Source organism: Halichoerus grypus, chromosome 10 (assembly GCF_964656455.1).
Source record: "Halichoerus grypus chromosome 10, mHalGry1.hap1.1, whole genome shotgun sequence".
NCBI lineage: Eukaryota > Metazoa > Chordata > Mammalia > Carnivora > Phocidae > Halichoerus > Halichoerus grypus.
The window spans coordinates 31877120-31904301 of NC_135721.1; the positions used below are offsets into that span (position 1 = coordinate 31877120).

Consider the following 27182-nt stretch of genomic DNA (forward strand, 5'->3'; position numbering starts at 1 on the left):
AATCATTCTCTCCCTAGGTGGAAGTCATAGACATTAATATAGTTACAGAAATATATTACCTATTTTTTTTCTCTCAACAGGGAGGTTCATGAGATCACTTTATCTGTTACAGTGCTGGGAATGTTTGTTTACCTTTCCCCCTGACAAATTTGGCGTCGTGCCTCAGTGCTAATAAAGCTGGAATATATGACTGTTATGATGTTGAAATGGTTTTGCCATTTCTAATGACATTCTAACTGGGATTTCTTCAAGAGAAAGCTTACGTTTATTCCACTAAAACATTTTTTTGTTTATATAAGCAGAGTTCACCATGGTTGCTTTTTCTTTTCCCCATGGCAATGCCTAAATTCTCTTGCTATATTTTCTCCAACTGTGTGTAATTTCAGATTGCTAATGAGGCAGTTGCGCTGTGGGCAAACCAGATGATTGCTAGGGGTGGGATTTAAGTCTTTGTAAAAGCTTTTTGAGTGGTCATTTTCTCTGTAACAAGGGAGGCTTGAGAAAGAGTTGAATTTGGAGCAAATGAAATTCCTTTTTCATCTTCCTTTACAATCTTTTAATATCTTTCTCTCTGGTCAACACATATCCTGTTTGTATTCACTTACTTTAGTATAAAATAACTGCTGTCAGTCTCTCTCCTAAAAGGTTGTCATTGAGTACAAAGAATGAAAAGTAAGTGGAATTATTATGGGAAATTGTGTGAACTTAAAGTTTACATTTAGAAGGATAGTGGATTCAGCCTTATAAAGGTCACTGATGTGGAATCCATTCCAATCTCATTAAATTTTCTATTGTAAGTTTACCCCAAAGGGAGAAACTTTTCACTCTCTGTTTGGGAAGGGAAATTTTTTTCTAGCAGCTCACAAGAATTATTTCAAAATAAACCTTTAAATTCCCATCAGACTTAATGTGGTTTTATTGGCTTGACACTTGCAATCAGGTATTATGAGGAGAAACTGATTCACAGTGGAAAGCACCTTCATCCATACCCAGTGGATGGTAACAGGGAACCACAGATTATGTAGGGCTTGATGTGTTCTGGGAAAGCAAGCTAAAGGTAAAGTCCCTCCTTTAATGATGAGGGAATTCAAGTTCAGAAAGAGCCGAAGATTCATAACCCTCTGAAACAAATACTAATTTTCAAAAGAGGAGAGCCTTTGGGTCTCTTCTCTGATGACTATTTGATTTTGAAATGAAGAGAACCTTGTGTATTCAGATGTGGGGACTGAAGTCTCTTCTAGTTGGCTGTTAAAATATGACAGCTGGAGTTGTAACTGACTGAAATATAGCCAGATGCCTCAAAGTCAAAAGAGCAATAGGCAGAGTAAAGAAAATCCAGTGATGTCTTAGTATCAACACCCAATAGAAAAAAATTCAGGAATGGGGAGACAAATGATCTTTGTAATCAGTTTTTTTCAACTGGAAATGTGAAAGACCATAGGTCAACTTCACACAGAGTTTGGCTCATTGTAGACTCAGGATCTGTTAGTTGAGTCTGAAATCATTTATCTCATTGGTGAAAGATTATGAAGTTAATCTTTTGATTATGAAGTTAAGAAAATTAGTATTTCTATTTCTATTAAAGAAAAGCTTCTTGAAAGATTTCAGAATGGCTCCATTAAGCAGTCTGAAATTGATAAAATGTTTCCAACAAAATGGAAGGTTAATTTGAGTGCCACATGGCCTCTTCTTAACTGAATTCAGGACTAGTGTTAATTTTCTTTCTTTCTTTTTAAAAAGATTTTATTTATTTTTTGACAGAGAAACAGTGAGACAGTCAGAGAGGGAACACAAGCAGGGCGAGTGGGAGAGGGAGAAGCAGACTTTCCACTGAGCAGGGAGCCTGATGCGGGGCTCGATCCCAGGACCCTGGGATCATGACCTGAGCCGAAGGCAGATGCTTAATGACTGAGCCACCCAGGCGCCCCTAGTGTTAATTTTCTTAAAACTACTTTGTCTTGAATTCTTCATATCTTCTCAGGGTGCATAATTCAATACTTTGCACACAATAAATGCTTGAGGTTTGTAGAATTGTAGGATTGAAAAAAATAGACTCTGACATTTGATTTAAAAATTGTTCCACAGCCTTGACTATATAGATGTTTTTTTTTTTAAAGTTTTGACTGGATATAAAGTGAATCAACAATTCTGGAAGACATAGTTGCTAAGTTGACTAATTTTCTGCCCTCTTTGGTTTAACTTCTGATTTTTTTTTCTCAGGTAATTTGCCATTTGATATTTATCTAGCCCCAGTATCCAGATCTGAATTTTAATTGATTAGCACCGTCCAAGCACACTCTGTATCTCTCAACCCTTATTGATTTGTGAGGACCAGGCAGGAAGATAAAGTGACATTTAAGATCCTAGTGTCAAAGCAATTTCTGACTTTTGATTAGGAGTTGGAAATGTTTCCTCAAATACTTTATTAAGATACTCTGAATGGTCTCCACTTTTGTACAAAACTTGTGAGTCAACCAGTGAGGCAGCTGTCGTTTCTTTCTTGTTTCTTTGTATTAGAAGCTAAGGAATGGCTGTTTCTCCTGGGAGAATTAGGAAATAAAAGGCAAAGTCTGGGGCTATGTCAGTATCCTCCCACAGAATAAGTGTGGGGAAATACTCCACTGGGAACCATGACAGATAAAAACTTACAAGGAAGAACAAAACATCAAAAGAGCCTGTCAGAAGCTCTGCCCTCCCCTTTAACCCAGAAGCCTGTGCTGAACCTTTTTCATTGTCTTCGAATGTTATTAAATATCTTGTCTGTTTTAAAGGGACCCAAACCAGTTCTGGTTTCTCTACAGCAGAAAACTGTCTTTGGGTAAAGTCCTAATAATACTACATATGGTTCTGGTTTTGGTTAATGGAAGTGTCAAGTTCTAAAGAGGTATGATTCCTAAATAGCAACAAAACTATTATTTTCATCTTACTAATGAAACGAGCTCTAGAGTTGGAGGGTTAGAGTACTGGCCAGGAAGAAAAAATACAAGATTGCACTCCTTTAAGTTTAGACTCCTTGCTAGGTCCAATCCACTTGGCTATGCTGCTTTCTTAGTGTTTTTGAAAATTGGGTCCATGGCAACCAGTTTGAAAAGACCAGTTCATTCTCCAGCCAGACAACAAGTATCTGATTGAGCTGCACGACTCTGGAAAGATTTGCATCAAACAAAACAGCCTGGCTCAGAGCAGAGAGGAATCGTTGTAGGTAATATTCACATTAAGTGAAAAGAATACTCTGGCATTGTTCTAATGTTCACAGACCATATCCATAATGGGGGTGAGCAAGGGTGGTGGTCAGACTCGAGAACTAGTATTGGTCCCATCTATTTTGTCTAGTTCCTGACCCCATCTAGTAACTGAATGGTGATATGACTTAGGACATTGATAGTGATTTCTCTCCCCTTCCCAACTGCTTGTTTGCCTCTCAATACTGTATGAATGGGATGCAGGGAGAGCAAGGGTTGGGCACTGATGTTACTAAATCCCATGTCTCAGTAATTAACATACATTTTCCTTATGGCTTTGCAAAAAATGTGATCTTGACTTCAGAATTGGCATTTAAAAGCATCCCTCTTGGTGTTTAAAGTTTCAAAATTTAAGCAAAAGTTTCAAGGTGATAAGCAGATTTAGTCCATTTTGAAAGTGAGCACAACCCTTTTCTTTTGGCTTTCCCATCACCTACAGTTGTTTCTGAAAGCTGTGCCACAGGGATTAAGAGTCAGGAATATGCAAAGGGGCATAGAAGAAGGGTTGTGGATGTAACCCTACTGTTCATAGCTTCTTTGGGTGCTAGACTCCTTTTTTCAACAAAATGAAACCAGTGGTTGGAGAACTTCCCAATCCATTTTGATGAGAAAGAGACTCATTTTTTAAAAAGTAAATCTATGCAGCTCTGTGAGGACAACCTGAGACTATCAAGAATATTTTAAGCCACATGCATACATTACCACAGTATCATCTGTCTCAAAGAAGACTTGAAGTGTCAAATTTCCGAAGGGATTACTAATGGCAGCACAATCCTTGTTGTTTTTAAGAACTTTAGATTGCAACTTCAAAGATAATATTTTCTTAGAAAATGTAACAATAACAGAGCTAATAAAGGACTTTCAGATTTTGCATGATGTTATCCTTTACTTAGATCCAATACCACAAAAATTTTGTTGAAATAGCAATAAGATAAAGTCCTTCCAGTATTTCTAATAGAGTCCCAAACGAGGTCCAATATGTAATGAAGCAGTTGGTTAAATAGGCTCCAATGACCTGACATCAATATTACTACCCCTCTCTCTACTCACTCCTCACCCTGACTGGACCCCTTGGAGAAATTTCATTACTCCTTAGTTGAAAGAGTTAGTTTGCCTATTAATAAGATCTTGGAGGGAAAATGCTAGGCACCACACAACCAGTGTATATGAAAGTTGAGGGTTGCTTCAGTGAAAATATCTAAGGTAAATTATAGCTAGTGGAGGATCTGTGGTGGTAAATGATTAGGATTTTATGGCAGAAGTGGGTAGGAGTCTCATTCCTTCGTTCCTGTTGTGCCAAAACACATTTCTAGAAAATGTCAAGTGATGTATGGGAGCCTGCCTGCTCAGTGCTATGTTGCCAGGGAAAATACAAAATCTCAGCCTTTTAGTCCCCCAGGATTTGACCTAGACGAGCATAATTTTTTTCAAGAGCGGTTTTCAACACCCTCCAAATAACAGAGGGTAATTGGAAAAGTCAGAGGGGCGCCCTAATTGATCCTAAAGACTTTCTATCAGAAATGCTTGCTAAATGAAGGGAAGAAAAATGAATTTTTTTTCTTTGAAAGATCTACTTATGTTTTTAGAAGGATCCATATAATTAACATTCTAGGCAGTTTTCAAACAACTTTGAATTTGCATCTTTCACAAAAAAGAAAATCAGGAATGTGTTTCCTTCTGTATTTCTCTCCCTTTTTTCATTTATAAAAGACATGTGATAAAAGGAATACTTAACCTGACATGAGCTTTTAGGGTAATCTTAGACATCCAAAATTGTAGTTCAAGTTATTTGACATACATTGTCTGTTTTTGTATTTATGTATGTATCTCTGTGCCCTAGGAAAAGATGGGATAGAGGAGATTTAATGCTGAAACTGTGTCTAATTCTTATAAAAATAATCTTCAAACTACCATTTCAAATACTTTTTGTTTTTATACTCGTTGAAATGGTAACCTCCGGTAGAAAAAAAAAGGTCAAAAACAGCCCTTCTATTTGCTTTGCATGAAAAGGCCAGTGTTTAAGAAGCCTTTTAACTACGGGTAGGTCTTTCTGGGCTTTATTGTTTATTTGGGTTAGACTCAAGCTCAATATCCCATCTGATGATTATTTAAAATATTAAAATTCTGAAATGTTAATAACATCAAAATGGAATCAGCCTTTTATAAATTAAATTGTCAAGTTCTAAAATTTAGAAACTTCTTGGCCTAAAAAAAAAAAGGGAAATCATTGAAGGCCTTTTTATGAGACACCTGTATAGATCCAGTGTATTCCACAAAATAACTCAATATTATGGAAAAGGGCCCAAAGCATACTTTTTTCTGGGGGGGGGGGGGAGGTTGCCAAAGTCAAAAGTTATGTATGCCCAGCTTTGATTTTCATATCAAAACAGATCACAAGCTGAAATTGTACTATTGTTTTTGGAAACTGGAAATTTATCTTCCTTAGGGTTAATGATTTTCAAATATTTTAGACAAGAGTAATCTGTGATGAAATATTACCTCACACATTTGTGCTAAATTCTCTCATTTTTAAGTGTGTTCTGTCAAAACATAGGTAATCATCACCTAAAACATTATTTTAGCCATATTATTCACTTACACGAACATTATTAGAATGTAAAATCTTTCAAGATTTCTTCTTTGGAGCATTTTTCAAAGTTTAATGTTAAGATAAGTATAAGAAGGTAGAGAAATGTACGTATAGAGAAAATTATTTTTCTCTGAACTGGCTAGGTCATATAACTTTTATCTTAAGTATTTATAAAGTTAATTTTTTAAGTGAAACATTTTGAAAAGCGGTTTTATATTTGGTTATTAGAATTGTTCCTTCCAATTGGAAAGAATAGGATCTTCACATGAGAAAATAGGGCCATAACAAACAGAATCACATTTTTAAGAAAGCTCTCCCTAGAGAATTTATCTCTTGTCCTACCATGTGGGTTCAAGGGGTCTAATAAAAAGTTCTGTGAATTTAAAGTGGGTTATTTCAACTTGGGAATGTAGAGAGAGGTCTTTGGAAATCTCTGGGCCAGATCCTCCTTGGTGAATAAACAATTTCCAATATAGAGGGCTGCTAGTATATTAAGTCCCCTGTCACCCCCAGTACATTCTTGGATTTGGCTAGGTAGATCTGTCTTTGCAGTCAACAAATTAGGAGGGCTGGGCTGTTCATTAACTGTCAAAATCGAGTCAGTAAATTGAAGTTAGCTAATTTCTCTTTTGGTGTGTTTGCTTATTGTGAAATTTTACTATCATTTTCATATCAGGAATATAATACCCACAGATAAACATTTGACCCACTCATATTTTTTGGAGGCATGGAAGCTATACATTATGTTTTTCTATGTTTACATCCTTCTTTGTAGAAACTTTCATAGGAGTTGAGTGTGAGTGTGTGTCTGTGTGTGTTAGGGCGGGCTCCTTAATCCTGATCCATACCTACATCTATCAATAGGATAAAAGGCTAGGTAGATGGCACTGAAGCATGAAAAATGTGATCCAGAAAGGAAAATCAATACTGCTGTAGTGGGTAGGTATAGGGTATAATCTCTCCTAAACAAACATGTAGAGATACATACCAAATGATTGTTTTCCAAGTAGAATGCCATTATATTTGTTTCTTCCTATGATAAGTTCACTTTCAGAAAAACATGCCCAGAGCACTTTATCATGAGCCTCTCTCCATTGCTGAGAGGTAATAGTGAGCATTACTAAGGGTGATGAATAGGATGGGAATAAGCATGGAAGAAATACAAATGTTTGGAATTAGGGAAAAGAAAGACTAAGATTGCTTATTTCAAAGTGAATCCCTCTCCAGATCTTTGATAAAGTTAGGACAGCATGATTCTAAAGAATGTGAGTAGGTCAAGTACTTCATTGATTACAGATAGGGTGATTCTGGACAAGCAAGTCTTCCTTGTAAAGATATGAGTTGTGGTTTGAACTACAAAGTCCTGTTGCCTTTTGAAGTTATGAAGTAATGTTCTTTCCTACAAATACATCAAAATAGTAATATATAGAATGACTGTTTATTTAAAGGTCCCTTAGATTAAATCAGAGGAACTTTGATGAAAGTGAAAATTGGTAGAGCCTCTGAGGACATCTTTTTGGACATCTTGGCAGGCAGGGGGAGAAGTCATAGGAAGCTACTCACTAGTTCTTGTGGGCTGGAAAGCTGAAGTGTGCTCTCCCTTGGGAGACCTAGCTCTCAGTGGTTGTTCTTTCTATAGGACATTCTCTGTCTTGGGAGGTGATTAACCCTGGCCTGATTAAGCTCCAACAATGAAATATCTAACTAGTGCAATTGTTTCCCCTCCCTATGTCCTTGTAGGTGGAATACCATCTGGACCACCGAACACTTACAATGTGTTGGGTGGAAGACAACATAGCTAGAAGTGATTGAAATGTAATATTGAAGAGCAGAAATACAGTCCATTAACAAAAATCTGTAGGTAGATCTGAAGGAAAGCTAATAAATGCACTCATAACAGCATCTTTCTTTCTCTGTAAGACAAATATGATTGTGTGAAGCTCTTCTACATAATTCACTCGTTTATCAGTTAAAATGCTACATTTTACCAACAGCTACAATGCTTTTGCCAAGGGAATTGATTACTATAACAAAAGCTGTGAGTGCCACTTGTAAATTTGGGAGAGATTTAAGGTTGTGCATTGTCAATCATGAAATGGCCAAATGTTCTTGAAGTTACGAAACTATACTTGCTCTGAATGCAACTGCCCAAGATCAGAGACAGAAAACCAGAATCAAAAGAGACACTCTACATCTTGAACCAGGAAACACTTTTTAAAAGAAGTCTTAAAGGGGCTGATTTACATTCTTGAGAAGGTGATGTTTTGTCACTGTTAGAGAATGGAAGGCTTCATCATCTACCGGAGGAAATTTATTGTTTTTCTAATTGCAGATATATGTAGAACAAACCAGTCAATCTCTATTTTGACAGATTAGGATCAGGGATCCTGGGCTGGGGAATCAACAAGGAATCTAGCCCTGTGTGGAAAAGGCAAAGTGCTTCTGTTACCTGTGAGACCACTGGGGGAAAGACGCTGTGTTAGGGATTGTCATTGTGAATGGGATCCACCTATCAGAATACCTGCAGGGTGGTTTAAAAGAGCATTTTTTTTTTTTCTTTGAAAAACAGTTTTACTTGTCGCTTTTATTCTGTATAGAAAGCAAAGCTCTCTGAAATCTTCAGTGGTGGTGGGCTTGAATCATTCATTATCTTTGAACTAAAATTAGCTTATAAGAGGTTGCGAATCATTGAGCCATGACATTTTGTTGAAGGGTAGTTAAACAGTGAAGACTACTCTGGTCATTGAATTACTGTCTTTGGTATTTAAAGAAATAAATGTTGGCTGCTCATTTTGTGTTAAACCAAAGATTGGTAACTAGGAGACATTAATTGTTGATCCAAGAAAATATTTAAATTATACCTTATTTCCTTCATATGTGAAAGCGTGCCACACATAATCATATATAGACATAATGAATTCAAAGCAAATTTTAAAAAGATGATCAGATGAATAAATTATCATTTACATGTACACAGTGGACAGATTCTATTATAAGAACTGAATCCACTGATATTAATGTAGACTTGCAAATAAGTACACAAATGAGAGGTCACTTTTTTTTTTTTTCCACAAATGCTGATTTCTGGTGTCGCCTCTTCCTATACTATTGACTATATGATACATAAAGTCAATAACAGGTAATTAATCAGAAATTATTACAGGAAGTTCTTTTGGGAATCAAGAGGAATATAGTATATGATACTAAGTATCCCTTAGGAAACAACTAGTTACTTCTGATCACTTTCATTGGGCTTGATTTATTTGCTGTAATATTCTGCTAAAAAGTGGTCTGATGTGTAACTGTTTATAGGTTCATGTTCTTGGATGCAGAAAGGATAAAGTGGTACTAAAAGATGTAAAAAAAAAAAAAAAATTAGTGAAATGGAGAAACATCCAACATTTATCTCCGTACCATCAGATAGACACATATTCTCACACTCTGCTCTCTTGGGACATTAAAAAGGAAACCTTGTATGACCAAAGCGTTGACATTTGCAAGAGTCTGAATACTGGGTATCTATTTCTTTCTTTTGGATGAGGATACCAACTGCACAATAATACCTTTTTGGTCTTTATTTCTTCAAAACATGAAAACAAAAATGAAGTCAATGACAATGAGAGGAAACATTCCATACAGATTATGCTGTATCACTAGTGATTAAATCAGAAACAATTAGAAACTTTATTTGTCTGTGTCAATAATGTGTACCATTTATAAGGAACGGCACAATTCGTGCACTTCCCCCCTAAAGCTGTGCACAATACACACAAAATAAAATGAAATAATTTTACACAACTACAATTATTAACAACTCTGAACAATCAGAATCATATTTTCCCTATAACATGAAACTTGAAAAAGCAAACAAACCAAAAAGCTTTGAAATTAAAATTCAATGGCAAGAATTTCTGAAAGTCCTCTGTGAAAATTTGCTATGGGATTATCGACGTTCCAAATATGGCTAAAATTGAGTGCAAAATCTAATGTTTAAACAACCTACATCCTTGGACTACATTTACTTGGTGTTTTCTAGGCTAGCTTTCCATTTAGTAAATCTTAAAAAAAAAAAAAAAAGGGTTAGAATGTGCCCCCAAAAGACTTAGACCCACAGTGTTGGGCCATGGCCTGCTGGGGTGAGTCTCCTGGAGATACGAGGAACTGTAGAGTGTGGGGCGTAGAAAAGTACTGTTGACCAACAAAGATAAAAGCTGGGGTTAATTGGACCTTTTCAGTCATCTGGATCACCAACATGATTGCCTTTCTTGGCTTACAATGGGGAGGTGTATATATCTGCAAGATCAGCCAAGGATACATAGGATGCTTCCCCTAACCTGTGCTTTATCTCTTGGTTAAAATCTTAGATATTTGGACAACTGTATTGGTACATTTTCAACATGTTTATGTTAAGAGTTTTGTAATTGTGTTTTTCCTTGCAAGATAAAACTGTTTCCATATGGCTGTGCTAACTTTTACCCATGGAAATAGCAATCACATTAGCTGTGAGCCCCCTGAGGGCAGGGATCTGGGCTATCTTGTTCATGGTTTAGGCCCCAAGAGTAGCACAGTACCTGGCATATTGAGTAGTAACCAGCATTTAATTATTCAGTCACCAAATGTTTATTAAATGATGAATGATCATGATTACTGAGTAGAAAAAGAGGAAATAACTCTGAACAGCTTTTATCTCTTAAGTATCTTTGAATCAATACAAAGGGCCAGTGGTGTCTCTGGCCTGGGATTCTTTATAGATAGAGAAGTCTCTGAGACGGGACCAACGTCATTCCATTTTTCCTCATTACTGGATTCACTACTTTGGAATGTTGGGTTTATCCTTGCTCTTTGGTATTTTGAGATAGAAAGAGCCATTCCTTTTCCAGGGTGAAAAACCTCCCAGCGCAATCCTCCTGGGAGGCACTAATCTCATTTAATTGCTTATTCCTTAGTCATAAGTACAGAAGATGCACTTGTAAAGGCCCATTGGTCTCCCTGGCTCCTTTCCTACTCAGGAACTGCAGATACAATCAGAGGAGTCTGGGTGATGAAAGAAACAGGGCTCAAAATAGCCTTTTACATAAAAAAATAAAATGAACAAACCACTATCTACCATCTGTGCCAGACAGAGCAGAAGTGAAATAAATACTTTAGGGGCAGGGGTGTCATGAAAATGGAGGCTCTCAAAGCCCGGGCACATAGAATCCAGCCACTGCTCTATACCTCTCTTCTTGGCCTTCCAGAATCAACAGGTGACTGTTTAGAGGCCTCTGGTGTATTCCACATGGCTAATTTTCCATGAAGATACTTGGTAGTTTGCCTGCTGTCCTCTCAATAGCTTTAACTTCCCAGTGAACTGTTATTGCTTCTTAGAAATGAATGTGCAGGTCCATGAACAATAAGCCATTTTCTCCTTTTATCCCTAGTAAAATCAAACTCAATAACAACACGAAAGTTACGACTCAGGTGAAAAGGAAACTCACTTATGTCTTCAATGTCCAGTCAACATTGCTGAATGGGAGAACAGTATACGCTATACTCTACTATATACAGATACGCTTATTTTGTTTTTCATCCATGCACTGTGTAACAGGTATCACAACAACATTCCCAAACAGGCACATGAAGAAGGAGCCAATGTTCAGTCATGACTGGAACAGGACTGTGCAAGCCATGGATACTTTTGAAAATAAAACCGACGAATGATCCCAGGCGACAGCAAACATGGGACTGGGACACAGTGATGCAAATGGAAAAGGATGATATGCTTTTTGAGTGGGGTTATTCCTGTTTGCATGAGAGGTGGTGGGCAGGAGGAGGAGGTTTGGGATGGGGGCCTGGGCGGGGGGCGGTTAGCCAGGCTGGAAAACCAGAATAAGGGCCTTGCTAATCACAGTCCAGAGCTAAGGAGATAAGAAATAAATGATTTTGCATGTTCTTGGGAATCGAGGCACATTATTCCTGTACCTGTTGAACAAGAGTGCCAGGCATCGTATCTTTAAATATCCGACTGTATCTAGAACCATCACTCTTCCTGGCTGCATTCAGCTCCCATGCTTCTTCTCAGAGGCAGCTTTACCTCTGCTCATGTTCCAGAGATAAGCATGAAATTTAGTGACCTAGTGAAGACATGCTGCTTTTCCATGCCCGTATCCTTTCTTAACCCAAAATAATTTTTCAAAGTGTTTGGAGAGAGTAATTGTAATGATTTAAATTTTTACCAAAAACCCATTTGCATTTAGATTGGTCATCACCTCCCACAAGAGAAACAAAAACTTTGACCCTCCCAACAAAACGACAGAACACAGAAGTCAAACATCAGCCACCTCCCAGCCCCCACCGAAACCAAGCAGAAACAGAAAACAAAATCAAAGACTCAACGATTTATGAACCTGGAGAGAACACAGTCCTTCTAGGCTGAGCTGCACAGATGCCCCTTTCTCCACGCCTTTGTTCAATGTGACGATGCCCCTGGGAATGGGAGGTGATGGTTTCTCACTTCGGCCCTAGCACAGAGTCTGCTCTTGAAGCTGGATTCCATCAGCAGGTAAGTGAACATGACAAATGTCAGTTTCCTCTGTTCATTATACATAATATTTTATGTATATATATACGTATATATATATATAAATTTACTATATCTGATTGTTCCTTTAGAAGCCTTTTATGTGGCAGTAGGCCTCCAGGGAGGAGAAGAAAATGTACAAGAGCCATAGGAGCACAAAGAGGCAGGACGTGAGGAGCTTGGCAGTCCGGGGCCCACCCAGCTCACCTCCGATTTCCGGCCTCCGCCGATACAGCAGCACCCCCACATTGATGAAAGCAAAAATGGTGAAGAGAGTGACAGAGAAAGCTAGCGTGCCAGGGGACACTTTGAACTGTTCCCCATTGGCTGCATGGTAGATGGCAGCGATGGACCAGGCTACGCCGATCCCCAGGAAGACGTTCACCGCGTTGCTGCCGGTGACGTTCCCTATGGACGCATCTGCATACTGATCCTGGGTGGCTGCCACTTTGCTTGCGAATGTGTCTGTGGAGGAAAAAGAAAAAAGGCAGTGACACTCGGTATTTTAAAGAGGCCCGTGGTGTGCTGGAAGGTTCAGCCACGTCCTCTAGGATCCAATCCCCCAGTGGAAACCCAGTGGCCAGGAGAGGGTTTTGCTGTTCTCTGGAGTCCTGGTCCTGTGGTTAGGATGACAGGGTCGAGACCTCAGAAATCAAAGGTTTGGTGTTGGCTGTGTTACTGACCAGATGATCTTGGTCAAGTTCTTTACCCACAAGTACCACAGTTCTTTGTCATATTGATCTTGCAGGGCAGTACTTTTCAGAGTGATCATGGCCCATTGACATCAGAATCGTAAGAGTGAACAGCACAAGTCTCCATCCAGCTGGGATGGAGCAGGATCACCAGGGCCCAGGAATCCAGTTTTAACAACCTCCCAAAAGATGGTAGGTCGCTAAAGTTTGTGAATGGGTGCTGGAGGGTATTACTAAAAGGTTCTGTATCATTAGCTCTAGTTCACAGATGAGAAAGGTGAGGCATCAGGAGATCTTTCCAAAAATTCAAGAGCAAATCAGCAGTGGAACTGAAGCTAATTGAACCATAGTAATAGCTGGCGTTTGCCTAGAGCCTTAGGGATAGGAAAGCTGACTCACCTATATTATTGCATGGATTGTGACAATTCTATAAGGCGAGGGCACTTTGTAGGTGAGGACATTGGCCTTGGGACAATAAGTAATGGGTGCAACATCACACAACGAGGAAGAAGCCATTTTAGGGCTGGCGCTTGGGTCTCCTGCCTTCACTACAAATGCTTTATCACTGTGCCATCTTACCTTTCACTATGCCATGCATACCAATGGCCATCCTCAAAGCTTTGTTCACCAATAATCCCGAGTACATCTTTTTCTGAAGGTAGGAAAATCATGGCCCATGCAAGGAGTAGGATAAGAAGTTTCTTGATGAGGAGAGCATAGGGATTTGGAGCATGTTTGAGCCAGAAGGTTTCAAATCCTGCCTTCACAATGGAATGTGTGATCCCAGGCAGATTACTTAATTTCTCCGAGCCTCCAATTTTTTAATCTGTGAAATGGGGATAGTGACACCCACTTCAGGGTGCTGTTAACCTGAAATACTATATGTGAACTGTTTATCTTTCTTGGTACAAAGTAAGAGTAGCTCTTTTTTGTTGCTTTGCAAAGACAATGTAAAGCAGGCTAGATCAGTTTACTAAAAGTTGAGGCAGGATCTGATATGGCTCCCTTTATTAAGCATGTAGATAGAGCTTGCAAGATATTCCGTTTCTTTTCTATATAATTGTCTCGTTAATAATGTCAAAGTCCTCTCAGCTACCTTGGCAGAATCCCTTGCACAGGTTTATGGAAGATGTGAATAACTGTCAAATCAAACTCACATTTGCAGAGCCAGGAATGGCAGGGATGATATTACAGCAAGGTATCGTTGTGCCATCTGCTCTGGTCCTCTGGAGGTTCTCGGGATGCTCTGAGCACGCACGGGCTTGTGGGCCATCGGGACTACTTTTCTCCCCTCTGTTGCTATTCTGTTGCCACCACTGACCTTCGGTAAATCCCCAATGGGGATGATACATAAGGCATGTGAGCTTATATCAGCTTGTAGATTTTTGTGCTTTACTCTGGTAAGTAAGTTATTTAGGCTGCTCAGAGGTTACTGCAGAAGCAGTATCTGCGCCCCCCCCCCCCCGTTTTTTGAAAGGAAGTCAGTCAACATGGAGGGCCCCATCTCATTAATCCTGACCTTTGCAATGGAAAAGCAGGTTTTACTTACTGTTCTATAATTAAACTAAGGCAAACACTGCTTCCTCTGTACCAGGCACTGTCCTACACATAGTACACGTGTGTTCCCGTTCAACCCCCTTCTCAGCTTTAAAGAGGCTGCTGTTCCCCTTTTATGATTTGGGAGCACCTCTGGGACAGGTCGGTAGAAGAAGGGTAATTTTAAACCAAACTGATTCACTTTTGGAGCCCATTCTCCGTCCGCACCACACCGCAGCTCCCAGAAGACGAGTTTTCCCTTCCTCAGTTCAGATTGCCCTGTTCCTTCCACTCGGAAACTCCGACACAGGTTCTTGCAGGGTGCTCTTTCCTGTCTCGGAGCAAAGACTGCAGAAGGGGTCGGCAGTCTGCTCAGCCACCCGCCGGGACGTGCGCGGCTGTGTGTGCTCAGATCACACACTGCAGCCCAGTGAGGACTGTTTTGGAGGCTGGTGAGTCAAAGCCCAAGCGAGACAAATCTTAATGGTCCCTTGCACTTCGTTATGAAGAGTTATCAGGAGCCGCAGCAGCAGCCTCAAAAAAAAAAAAAAAAATGAAGTCGTTCTGCTTTTCTTTTTCAAGGCAGCTGAGCAAGGAAAGTAAAGGAGAAGAGTGGAAGGCGGGAGAAGGCAGCCCACAGCTCAGCTACTGCTGAGGAACACCTGAGATGCTGTTCTGCGCTGACATGGCAGCCGGCACCTGCTGGTGGTGAACAGATGGCCGTGTTAGGCTGGGCCGTCGGGACGGGGATGTCCCCTGCCCATGCTGCAGGGGCAGGCGGCCTGGCGCTGGGCCACACCTGCTTACCTCCCCTGGCAGGTGCTACGGGGCACACTGGACTTCCTGGGTGCCCAGTCTCCGCTCAACCCCTAGACTTTCTGGAGGTTTCTGCCACTGTGCCAGAAGGGAATGAGGCATAACATCAAAAATTCCTGGGCCCGGGGACCCTGAACACCCAGACCGGTCCTTTTGCCTGAAACGCAGGGCACACCTGGGTCTGCAGGGGTGTCTCCCTCCCTCATTTTCCCCATAGCCTGTTGTGAATATTGAAGGAATTCTTGTCATAACAGGCTCCTGTTTTCAAATGCCTCTCTCTGGCTTCCCTACAAAATTAGTGGCCAAAGTAACTAGCTTGTCACATAAATGAAACCTATTTGGGGCCTTCTGGAGTCTGGTAGGTTTTATTTACCTGGGTTCTACATCAGGCCTTTTGTCTGTTTTAATTCACAAGCTACGCAAAAATTATAGAGACACATGCAAATCCAAACCATTAACCTTGGCTCCATCAGAGACAACTCTGTTTTTCAAATAAAGTGTGATGGAATCTCCCCAAATTACCTTCTATCACTGTTTGCTGCTTCGTGCAAAGAGCAACATGTCTCGCACCATATGTCAGGCGCTGTCAGGCCTTACCCTGAACACGAAGCCCATAACCTGCTTACGGCTGAACAAGGCAAAAGCCACTTATATGCCATTCCCCAAAGTAAAATCCAAGCAGTAATGACCCCTGTGGTCTCAGAGGGGTTGTAATCATACGCAGAACTTGGCCCATTAAACAAATCTGTACAAATCAGATTTCCCATGTGATTGGCACAAACTAAGACATGTTGATAATTATATATACATTTATATATATAATATGTATATTTTACATATACATATGTATATTTTACATGTATATAAAATGTATATTTATATAATATATAAATACATACATATTATATATATATCTTCCTACATATACACCTTAGATCAGATTTCTAGTAGGAATTTTTGCTTTTAACTCTCACCTTGAATTCTAATAAATTTTGAATTAGCCATACAGTCTTAGACTTTTGGTTCTGCCTCCCGGTACCTATGACCATAAATCAGTAACAGGGAAGATTCGGCTGGGAGACAGTGTGGCTGGAGCTAAACCATACGTCACAGAGTCAGGACATCACTGTTCTCTTATTTTTTACTTGAATTTCTCAAACTTTATAGCTACATACAGACTTAAGTGTCTCTTCTGTGAGAAGGATACTTATTATATTCCTACAGGTCACACATAGGGTTTATGATCTAGAGCAAGGGTTTCATCTCAGATGATTTATTCTTGACTCTTTGCATATTTGGGGGGGCAGCTATTCAACTCTCAGGCAGTCTGTGCTCAGGAACTGACACTGACAGTGATTTTAACTGGGATCTCGCCTGCTCCTGCCCAGCCACCTGTGAAGTCCTGACAATATAAAGACAGACCAGGGGATACGGAGCTTCATTAAGGAGACAGTTTTAGCTCTTCTGTGTGTTCTTGGGCAAGACACTTCACTTTTTTTAGGTTCTAGTTTCTTCATCTAAAATAAAGGCTTTAGACTAGAATATCTCTAAGACTGTCCCTACGTTTATTGTTTGGGTGGTACACAGAACACATCAAAATGCTAAATTCACATGGATGATTTCAGTGTTTCTCTTTTTTTGTAGGAGTTGGTACGTGGGCACCCTTACTCATTAGACTTGATTAATGATAATATCTTCTCCTTTTAAAGAACGGCCGAAATGAAATCTTCAAAGATCCTAGGAAGATCTCTAGAGCTGAAGAAGTTATTGCCATTGATCAAATTGTGACAGTATTTATGAGATTAAACCATACTGCACAGAGTCATTTACCTTTTCCAAATAGAGAAATGTTGGCAAAATTATTTACTTGAAGTCACTTTGACCAGCCGTCCACCTATAGGAGCAAAACCGTGGTATACACGGTGGCAGTGACGACTGGTGGAAACAGCGTGTGTAATGTCAAGTTTGCACACCCCTGGCATGGGGAATACTGGGAGAGCCTGGTTATAAGATCTGGGGCTCCACCCTCAACCCACGTAATAAGACTTTATGAAGAAAGGACACAGGAATATTCATTTTAACAAGTGCATCAGGTGATGCTCCTTGACACCAATGTTTGAGAACATGGCTCTCAGGCATGGAAATGGCTATTGTTCCAAATGCCCAGTCTGCCTTGCTGAGAGGGATAGATGTTTCAGTTCTGAGGAAGCAGCTAATTTCTCTTAGAAACAGTGATGCCCTCAGATATAGGGAGGGGCCACTTGGGTGGTGGAGGGGCCGGGGCTGCTTAACCGTAATGTCCTCCCACTCTCACATTATGCTATGTTCTTATTACTATTTTTTTAAGGTTGGTTGGTTTTAGCGCAAAAAAGCGCATGGGTGGGGGAGGGGCAGAGGGAGAGAATCTTCAAGCAGACTCCCTGCTGAGTGCAGAGCCCCTGGGCCCCATCCCGGGACCCATGAGATCATGACCTGAGCCAAAACCAAACCAAGTGTTGCACACTCAACTGAGCCACTCAGGTGCCCTAATGCTCTTATTATCTTTAAACCTCGTTCTAGCATAGATGCTCCGAAAGGCCAGAGGAGGAGGGAAATTTACTTTAGTTGAATTCTGGCTCTGTCATTTGCCAGGTAAGAAGCTTACCTACTTCATAGTGTTTTGAAAGAAATGTGTTAACATGAACAGCACTCAGATGAGGGCCTGGTAACTAGTGAGTGTTCAGTATTATTAGCTATTTTTATAATACAACAGCACCAGATCCCAAGAGAATCAATAAGTGGTAAGGAATTCTGACTTAATGTGCTAATTCTAAACTTTTAGGGAGTTATTGTATCCTTTAAAGACTTACTCTATGATCCTATGCATTTAAAAAATGTGGTAGAGCATAAAATTATCCTTAAAAATCAAAGAAATTTTTTATTTTGAAAATTCCATGTCACCTAAGTCATAAAATGACATTGGAGATGTTCTGGTTTCTAAGGCACTAATCTTACTGAAAGGCAGGCATCTCTGCTGAAACAGTGCTCCTATTCCTCTCTCGCTCCTCTCCTCTACACATGTTGTTCTCTTGCTCTTTTAGAATTCAAATGGAAATTGTTTATGTACTAATTCTTCTGTCACTAAGGACTTTGAACAAGGTTTTGTCTTTACTTGTGACATTTACCCAAGTAAATACAAAAACCACATTGCCTCACACACTCCGCTGGTTCATCTCAAAACAATCCTTATTTGACTTCCAAGCGAAGTTCAAGAGATCAAGGAATTACTAATGTTTTATTGATTAATGACCAGTCAGGAGTTGTAAAAACAGAAAAAGAGAAAAATACTTAAAGGAGATTTCTGCCCATAAAAGCTGCTCCTGAAAGAGAGAAAGAAATAGAGACGGTGACATGACCTATTTTTAGAAGAGAAGAAAACGGAGGTAAGTAAAAAACCTCCAGAGGACTCGTGTTGGCAGATCAGAACACCTGCTTCTAGTCATTTTTATCCCCAACTGCAAATCAAGCAGCAGGGCAACTTCTGAAAAATACCAGCTTTCTAGCCCCACCAGAGTTTCTGCTTCATTGGTCTGAACACCAGTGTTTTTAAAAATTATTTATTCATTTATTTATTTATGGAGGGATTGGGGGCGGGCAGAGTGGGGGAGAGAATCCTCAGCAGGCTCCACGCCCAGTGCAGAGCCTGATGTGGGGCTCGATCCCACAATCCTGAGATCATGACCTGAGCCAAAATCAAGAGTTGGACACTTAACTGAACCGAGCCACCCAGGCATCCCTGGACACCCCAGTATTTTTTAAAGCTCCCCCAACTAGATTGAGATCCACTAACCACTCAGAGCCTTTGTTTCTTCATCTGTGTAAGGACAATGGCAACTCTTACAGATTAGCCCAGATAACCTATGGAATAGCCCTGATACCATTTTTTTGTTGTTGTTGTTATTGAATAACTTTTTGTTTTGATATGTTAATGTGAATGTTTGCACTTTGCAAGGGTACCCTGGGACTTAATCTTCCTATTATGTATTTGAAATCCTGGTAGATTTTAGGGGTGCCTGGGTGCCTCATTTGGTTAAGCATCTGCCTTTGGCTTGGGTCGTGATCCAGGGGTCCTGGAATTGAGTCCTGCATTGGGCTCCCTGCTCAGCTCTAAAATTTTCTAGAATCCCTGGTTCTAAATCTTTGAGGTCAATAAAAATATTTGAGTCTCTCAAAGAACTCTGTCTGAGATGGAGCTTATTCTATTCAATTGCTTCATCACTCTCCCCACCCCAACTCTTGATCCTGAAAAAAGCCCCAAGCCAACTAGCTGGGTGTGGAGCAAAGAAGTGGTGGTCTGACCTGGTTGTCTCTTGAGACTTGGTTTAACATAGTTCTGGAGTGGACTGGATTATGTATGTGGAGCAGGGTGGGTCCTTTCACTTTGGGAGTCCTGCTTGTTTCCTTCCCCAAATTAAAAGGTTCATGCAGATTACAGTGGTGGAAGTTCCAATGTGTGCCTGAAAACCTAAGGGGTACAGGGTTGACTGACTTGAGAAAAGTCTCCTGTCTCTAGTGAAGTGGTGAACAGGCAGCTTGAGGATGGCCATAATATTGTGCAGTTCCCAGTGAGTTCCTGTGAATCAGAGGTTCTGCTTGGCATCGAGATATGTAGCAAGCTGAGGTTACTGTAAGTAGCTCATTTGGTCACCTGGTTCCATGTTACTCTGTGGTTAACCACGGTCATGACTGAAGAATGCCTGTCCTGGTTCCTGTGGACTGCATAATGTCTCTAGTTACAGTAGTAAGGAGCCTAAGCTATGGAGTAAGACCTGGTCCTAGTCCCATTTGCCATGTGCTGGCACTGTGGCCTTGGGATAACCTCTCTTTAAGCCTCTGATATCAGTAAAATAGGGAAAATAAAAGTCCCCATTTATATAGCCATGAAGATGATCAAAAGTACTGCAAAACAGCTTAGCATGGTATCTGGAAATTAGTAGGCGCACAGCAAATGTAGTTATATTTCAGAATTCTTTGTTCTGGTGATAACAAAGGGAATGTTAATGATATTAAAATCTTTCATTACGGTTTCCTTCAGCTAGGTGATTTAAGCTTCATAGATCTTATGTAGGATTTGGGGAGAATGTGTGTCTCTTTGATGTCCAGAAATAATGGTGGTGAGAAGGCAATAATAGTTACCATTTATGGGGCTCCTACACGCGGCTCTACATACGGCTTCTCATTTAATCTACAAAACAACCATATGAGGTAGGAACTTCTATTATCTTCATATGATGAGAAAACTGAATCCCTGAGTATAAGAAATTTGTCCAAAGTTATATAGCCAGTAAGAAGCGAAACTTGGATTGAGACCAAATGAATGTGATCCTAGCTAGAGTTCGTGTTCTTAACCACAGGTCCATGGTGGTTTATTTTCTATGATTTATTTATTTTAGGGAGAGTGAGCATGCAGGGGGAGGAGCAGAGGGAGAGAGAGAATCTTAAGCAGACTCCGTGCCGAGCACAGAGCTGGACACAGGGCTCAATCTTATGACCTTGAGATCATGATCTGAAATGAAACCAAGAGTCAGACGCTCAACAGACTGAGCCACCCAGGTGCCCCAGAGCACAAGAGCATGGGTATTAACAAGGACTAAATAATATATCTGAAATTTGAAAATGGACAAAGGTTCAAAGAACATATCCAGAAACTTCATCATGTTCACCTCTGACTATAACTACACAGTATTAAAATAGCTGATCAGTTGAAAGAAAAGGATTAAAATCATTGTACAGAGAAACATCTGCCTGACTCCTTTATTTTTTTTTTTAATTTTTTTTAAAGATTTTATTTATTTGACAGAGAGAGACACAGCGAGAGAGGGAACACAAGCAGGGGGAGTGGGAGAGGGAGAAGCAGGCTTCCCGCTGAGCAGGGAGCCCGATGCGGGGCTCGATCCCTGAGCCGAAGGCAGACGCTTAACGACTGAGCCACCCAGGTGCCCCCACCTGACTCCTTTAGAAAAATATTTGCATGGGTCAGAAACAGATTAAAGAAGGGGCTATTTTCATGGACGACCCTTCATTCCTTTAGAACAATGTTAGAGATCACTGACAAAGTAATTTTTTCAATTCCTTAAGTTCCTGGTTTCTCTTGGGTATTACATTTACACTGTCTTTCTAGTACATAAAAATAGGCTTGAGAGAACCTACTTTTAAAATAACATCATGGTTCTGATATTTTCAATTTTGAGCCATAATTCTGTTATTTTTATAATAAACCTTTATTTTTTTTAAAGATTGATTTGAGAGAGAGCCTGAGTGTGGGAAGGGTCAGAGGGAGAGAATATCCAAGCAGACCCCCGCTGGACATGGAGCCCAACTCGGGGCTGATCTCATAAGGCATGAGATAAGAACCTGAGCCAAAACCAAGAGTTGGATGCTTAATGGACTGAGCCACTCAGGTGCCCCTATAATAAACCTTTATTCTATTAATCCTCAGTCCATGAGGGTAAAATATTGTTGAGATTTAGTCAAGCAACATTTTGCTAATTTTGAAAAGCCAAAAAAGGGCATGTATGGGGCTAAAACAAATAGCTGTCATTTTCCCAAACCATTTTGTTATTAGATACAACTGGAAGTCCTTGCCTCAAACACAGAACAGGGCTGCCCTGCATGAAACAGGGTCCTTCCAACTCGCTTCTTCCTTCCTTCCCCATAATCTCCCTCTTTCGCTAAACCCTCCTTGCCTTTGAAGCCTGGTTTGTTCTTTTATACTTTGTTCTATTTCTGGAACATCCATCTCTTCTCTGAATCTTCTCAAGTCCTACTTTAGAGATGATAAAGCCATAGGTGCTCCAAGTCTTGCCGGAACTAGAGGTGGCTGAGTGGGACGTGATAGACTACTATAACTTGGAGAAAACAGACACCCTTACTCTCACTTCCAAGTAGCCTTACTAGGTTAAAAGAGAACTTCCCAGTCAGCTGGGCTATATTGGTGTAATTCAAAGTCTACTGAAGTAATCCTGCAAGTGTGAAAGTTTATGTATGGGGGTGGTCAGTTCAGAATTTTTATGTTAGAGAAAAATTAGAAACCTATTGTTTCTGGTAAAATTACAACTTTAATGTGCAACTGTTAAAATTATGGTTAAAGGTACAGTAACAAAGTAAAATGTTCATGACACTGCTAAGTGAAAAAGGTTCTGTAACTATGCCAAATATAAGTCCATTAAAAAGTGTGGGTAATTAGATATATCCTTGTATATATTTTTTTGTGCAATTTATTTAAATGTCCCAGGATTTTAAAATGAAATATAGATACAAGAATGCAAATGGATGGTGGGATTGCTGGATGATTTTTTTTATTCTGTGTTTATTAATATTTCCCATTTTATTTGCAAAGATTTTGTTTATTGCATTATTAAAGGGCTAATCTACATTTTTAAAAAAGTCTCATCTACATAATAGAGTCTGGGAAGGGATGAAAGCTGATTTTCAGACTTTTCTGGTCCTTTCAGTGGTCAGGGCTGTGGTAGCGGGATGCTAAGAGGGAAGGTATCATACGTATGACACACAAAGCAAATGCATTTTAACGGGCGTCAGGGTTCGGGTGGGGGGGGCGGAGTGATGAAGAGATTTCCTGGCCGTCAGGGGCTGGCCTGGAGTTCAGAGTCAGGAGGGTGCCCAGGACAGGCCATAAAACGGAACAAGGATTCTGAAAACAAACTTCACCCACTATAAAAGTTTTCTGAGGACCAACTGGGAAGGGAAGAGATGTGTAGGTCTTAGTTTCCTTCCAACCATTCCTGTCAGGTACAGATGGACTGTAGAGCAAGGCCAAAATCCTCTCAGTTCTTTGTATTTTTGTTCCAACAACACCATATTGTATTTACTAATAGTATATTCCATTGACTTCAACCCACAAAATTACCTCGCATATTCATTTGTTAAGAGCTCTGTCCCCTTGAGATTTCCGGGAAGGGACATGATACCCAAGAGTTCATTTGTCCTTGGGCTCTTAATAGAGAGGGAATTTGTAATGCAGAGACTAGAAAGGAAGGTGTAGAGCTGTATCCAAGCTGCTAAGGATACATGACAAGGTCTGAACTCTAATGTCAAGTTTTGTCCTTGTCTCCCAGGCACCTTGTATAGCTCTTGGTAGATACTTTTAAAATGTCTTTTGACAAAAATTTCTTATTTTTACATCTTAGAATTTTCAGAGCACTTCCATAGATGTTACACTATCCGCTCTTTCTGACAATTCAGTGGGTGGGTGGATGGGAGCAGCTACCATTAGCCATGATCTTTTCAGGGGAGAAAGCTGAAGCTCCCTAGGAGTCAGATGGGGTGGGGATGCAGGTCCTCATGCTGTAGGCTTGTTTCCAGGACCCTTCATCAAATCCCGTTCCTTGCCAGATATTATCCCATGCTCTGAACCGGATAACACATCTAAATTGCCTAACTTCTAGGGCTGCTGTGGATATCGAAGAAATAAATTATCCAAATGTACTTTTTAAACAGTGAAGCTATGCAAATTGGTTCCTGTTGAAACACTTTTTGTGTTAAATGCAAATGCTCTGCCCTTATGAAATCATCATGAATCACTGATGCCTTTATGCATCCATTTGTTGGATATTCCGAAGTAATAACTAACACGGAACATTTCCAAGGGGAGGGGAAGAAGTGTTGGGGAGAAAAAGCAAGGGCACTTGGGTACTCTCCCGTAAGAACAGATGTGGTAGGGGGTAAGAAGAGAGTCGCAGCTGCTCAGAGAGAGAAGTAAACCACCAAATAACTCAAAGGGATTATTTAAAGGGATAGGCCAGGAAAAAGTAACACCTTATCATAATTTCTAAGATTAGAACTGCCTGGTGAATTTGCAAGGGGATAACTAGAGGTTTGAGTGAGTAGGTATTTTGCTGAAGATTCGTGGTATAAGGAGTCATACCACCCTATTAAAATCCTCCTCCATGTGTGCAGAACATACGTGCTCTTGACGCCAGGATTCCATGATTCTGCTTTATTTTTCTTCTCAACAGTGTTCATCCTCATTGCTGTCTGAAACTTTATCCTATTTTTGTGAAGCATCCATTTTCTTCCACTGGAGTATGAACTTCGTGGATTCAACATAACAGAGGTCTTGTTTATCCCTCTATCTTTACTGTGTCAAACAGGGCCTACTGCTTAGTGGGTACTCACTAAATATTTGTAGAATCAACAAAACTGAGTGCAGAATGGTTCTGGATCCTATGCTATGCCCCTTAGCATACTGCTTCCTTTAATTTAATGTTTAAGAAATGGCATTAATCTCCTTTTTAAGGCCTGATGACTAGTGTAGAGAGAAGCACTTGAATATTTGATGATCAAGAATGCCATATTGTCTCACTCAGTTTGCACATCTTGGCTCCTGGCATCATCTGTCAGAACATAGCTTTTTATTTTGAAGATTACTTTTCACTAATATCCCGCTGTGGACTCAACCCAGGTGTAGAAGTTATAGAAGAAAGGGCTTAATCCACATTCTCAGGACAAGAGGACTGGATACTGAAGTTACCAATGGCAGGTTCTTCTGGGTGGTTTGACCCTTGTCTCCCTAAATGTGAAATTCTAGAAGCACAGAAGAAAGGACAGACAGCACCTGAGCCAGTTCTGAGGCAACCTCACCCTGAGTGTTGATCCCTCTCTGAGCAGCCTGACCTGCAGTCCTCTAGTGTGACGATTGGGTTAGTTTAGGGGTTTTGGCTTGCCATATTTCAGCCATCTGAAATATCATCATACATAGAATCCTTCAGAGAAGGACGTTTTCATGATCCTTGTGCACATTTGTGGCTATGTGTTGTTTTACAACTGTAATGCAGGAATGAAAAGGTATAATTAGTGCTCTGCTGGGTCCATTTGTAGACCCCACTGGGGATCTTTGCAGTTCGGGACTGCAGCAAGTCTTGCTTGTTGTCTCAACCAACGATTTTTTATAGTGATAACCTAATAATAGTTTATAATTTATGGAGGACCATGTCAAAAAGCCCCCTGGGCTCCAGAGGGCAGGGGAGGGGAGAAAGAAAACAAACACCACACATAGTTTCCTGGTTGTAAATAATGGAACCAAAGTAAGCTATTTTCTCCTTAGCACAAAATATAGGATTTATATGTGCTGAGCTAAACAAAGGTTATCAAATATGGTCACCAATAGATCTGGCATTTCTGGGTCACGTGCCAGGGAAGGTGGCCGAAGAATGTAAGGCGTTTTATGGATTTAAATCCCTTTCTGGAATGAAGCAGAATATGAACTAATAATACATAGTTTATGTTTCATTCTTGGGAAGAGGCAGGTTGGGAGGTCTGAGTGCTCAGGAGTATTGATGGCATTCCAGCTGGTGTTGTGCATAAATGCCAAGGACCATGATTTCATGTCTATAATATGCACTATCCCCAACAGATAGTAAAATGCTTTTACAGTCACATGTAAGATTTGCTTTTTAAATTGAGTCACATTTTATTTGCCTTCTTTTCTAAAAATACCAATGGGCCTTAAATGTGTTGCTCATGCAGTACCCATGACATGGCAATTAAGTTCTGCTTTTTTATAGCACGCTTTTTTTTCTTTTGAATTTATTAATAATATGTCATTCTGTGTGTAGGGAGATGGTGCACATGGCCTCTGTTCAAGGCCCTGGTCTCTACTCTCTTCCTAATGGATCCAGGGGCCAATGACCGGTATCTACAGGGTGACATGCTGGGGCCAGGGACAAGGGTCAGAAGGTGAACCCATGAGAGTTGCCTCCTTAGCACTGTGTTATGATTACCTGACTGGGCCAAGGATATTTAGGCCCTATAAATCATTAAACAGGGTGTTACCCCAAAATTCATAATGCTAATTCAGAATACCATTGTGTGATATTTTCCCCCAGCGATTTTGAATATATGAGCCAAGATTACCGTTGGAGGGAGGATAGTGGGATTGCTTTAAAGGGTGCACAAATCCATATATGCACAAAGCAATGAAGACCAAAAGCATCTCACACTTGTAGTTTGCAAATGTCTATGGAGATTTTGTGGTGGACGAAACAAAAATTATTTTAAAATCTTACAGAATCTGAGGTAAATTCCTACATTTTGTATTACTAAAATATAATTTCTATCATGTAGAGAATCCATGACCTTTTTACATTAAAATTGGTCCTTGTAAAATGTTGAAAAAAGACAAATCTGTGGGTCAGGAAGTTACATTAGTGGTTGCCTGGGGCAGGAGGTGGAAGTGGGGATTACCTCTCAGTAGGCAAGAGGGATCTTATTGGGGTGATGAAATGTTCTAAAACTGGATTAGGGTAGTGGTTGCAGGGCATTGTAGATTTGTTAAGAAAATCACTGAACTGTATCCCTCATTTCTAGCATATAAATTATGTCTCAATAAAGTTGTTAAAAAAAATGCAGCCCGAGGCCTGAATTTGAAAGAAAAGAAATGCAAAAGAGTGGTTCTTGAAATTTTTCATTTTCATTATCTTATTTTCAAATGGGAGAAGGGAGAAATGAAAGTTACCACCTCAACATTATTTACAAATCACTTGTAAGAGATCCGTGCTCTTGTTAATCCCCTTGGAGCAAACAGGCCTAAGGCCTTCAGTGCACTTGATGTTTGCTCCCTTTGGAATACACCTTGAGACTAAAAAGGAGAGGAAATTTACATTCATTCACATTGCACGTTCATAACACCAGCTCTCTGAACACACACCCATACACACACACCCCTGAACGGGGTGATGTTTCTGCCAATG

At 40.1% G+C, this 27182-nt stretch overlaps 1 protein-coding gene across 16 annotated transcripts in view; it reads right to left on the reverse strand.

Moving 5' to 3' along the window:
• SLC8A1 (solute carrier family 8 member A1) overlaps window positions 1-27182 on the reverse strand; it is a 380628-nt gene that overhangs the window by 7672 nt on the left and 345774 nt on the right. For 13 of the 16 annotated variants that reach the window (XM_078056232.1, XM_078056231.1, XM_078056229.1 and 10 more), the window contains one exon: window positions 387-12856. In XM_078056232.1, the coding sequence (XP_077912358.1) occupies window positions 12480-12856 (377 nt within the window). In that variant the 3' untranslated portion in view covers window positions 387-12479. Of the gene's footprint in view, window positions 1-386; window positions 12857-27182 lie in introns of those variants that run through there. The other 3 variants (XR_013441666.1, XM_078056234.1, XM_078056227.1) reach the window with 1 other exon arrangement.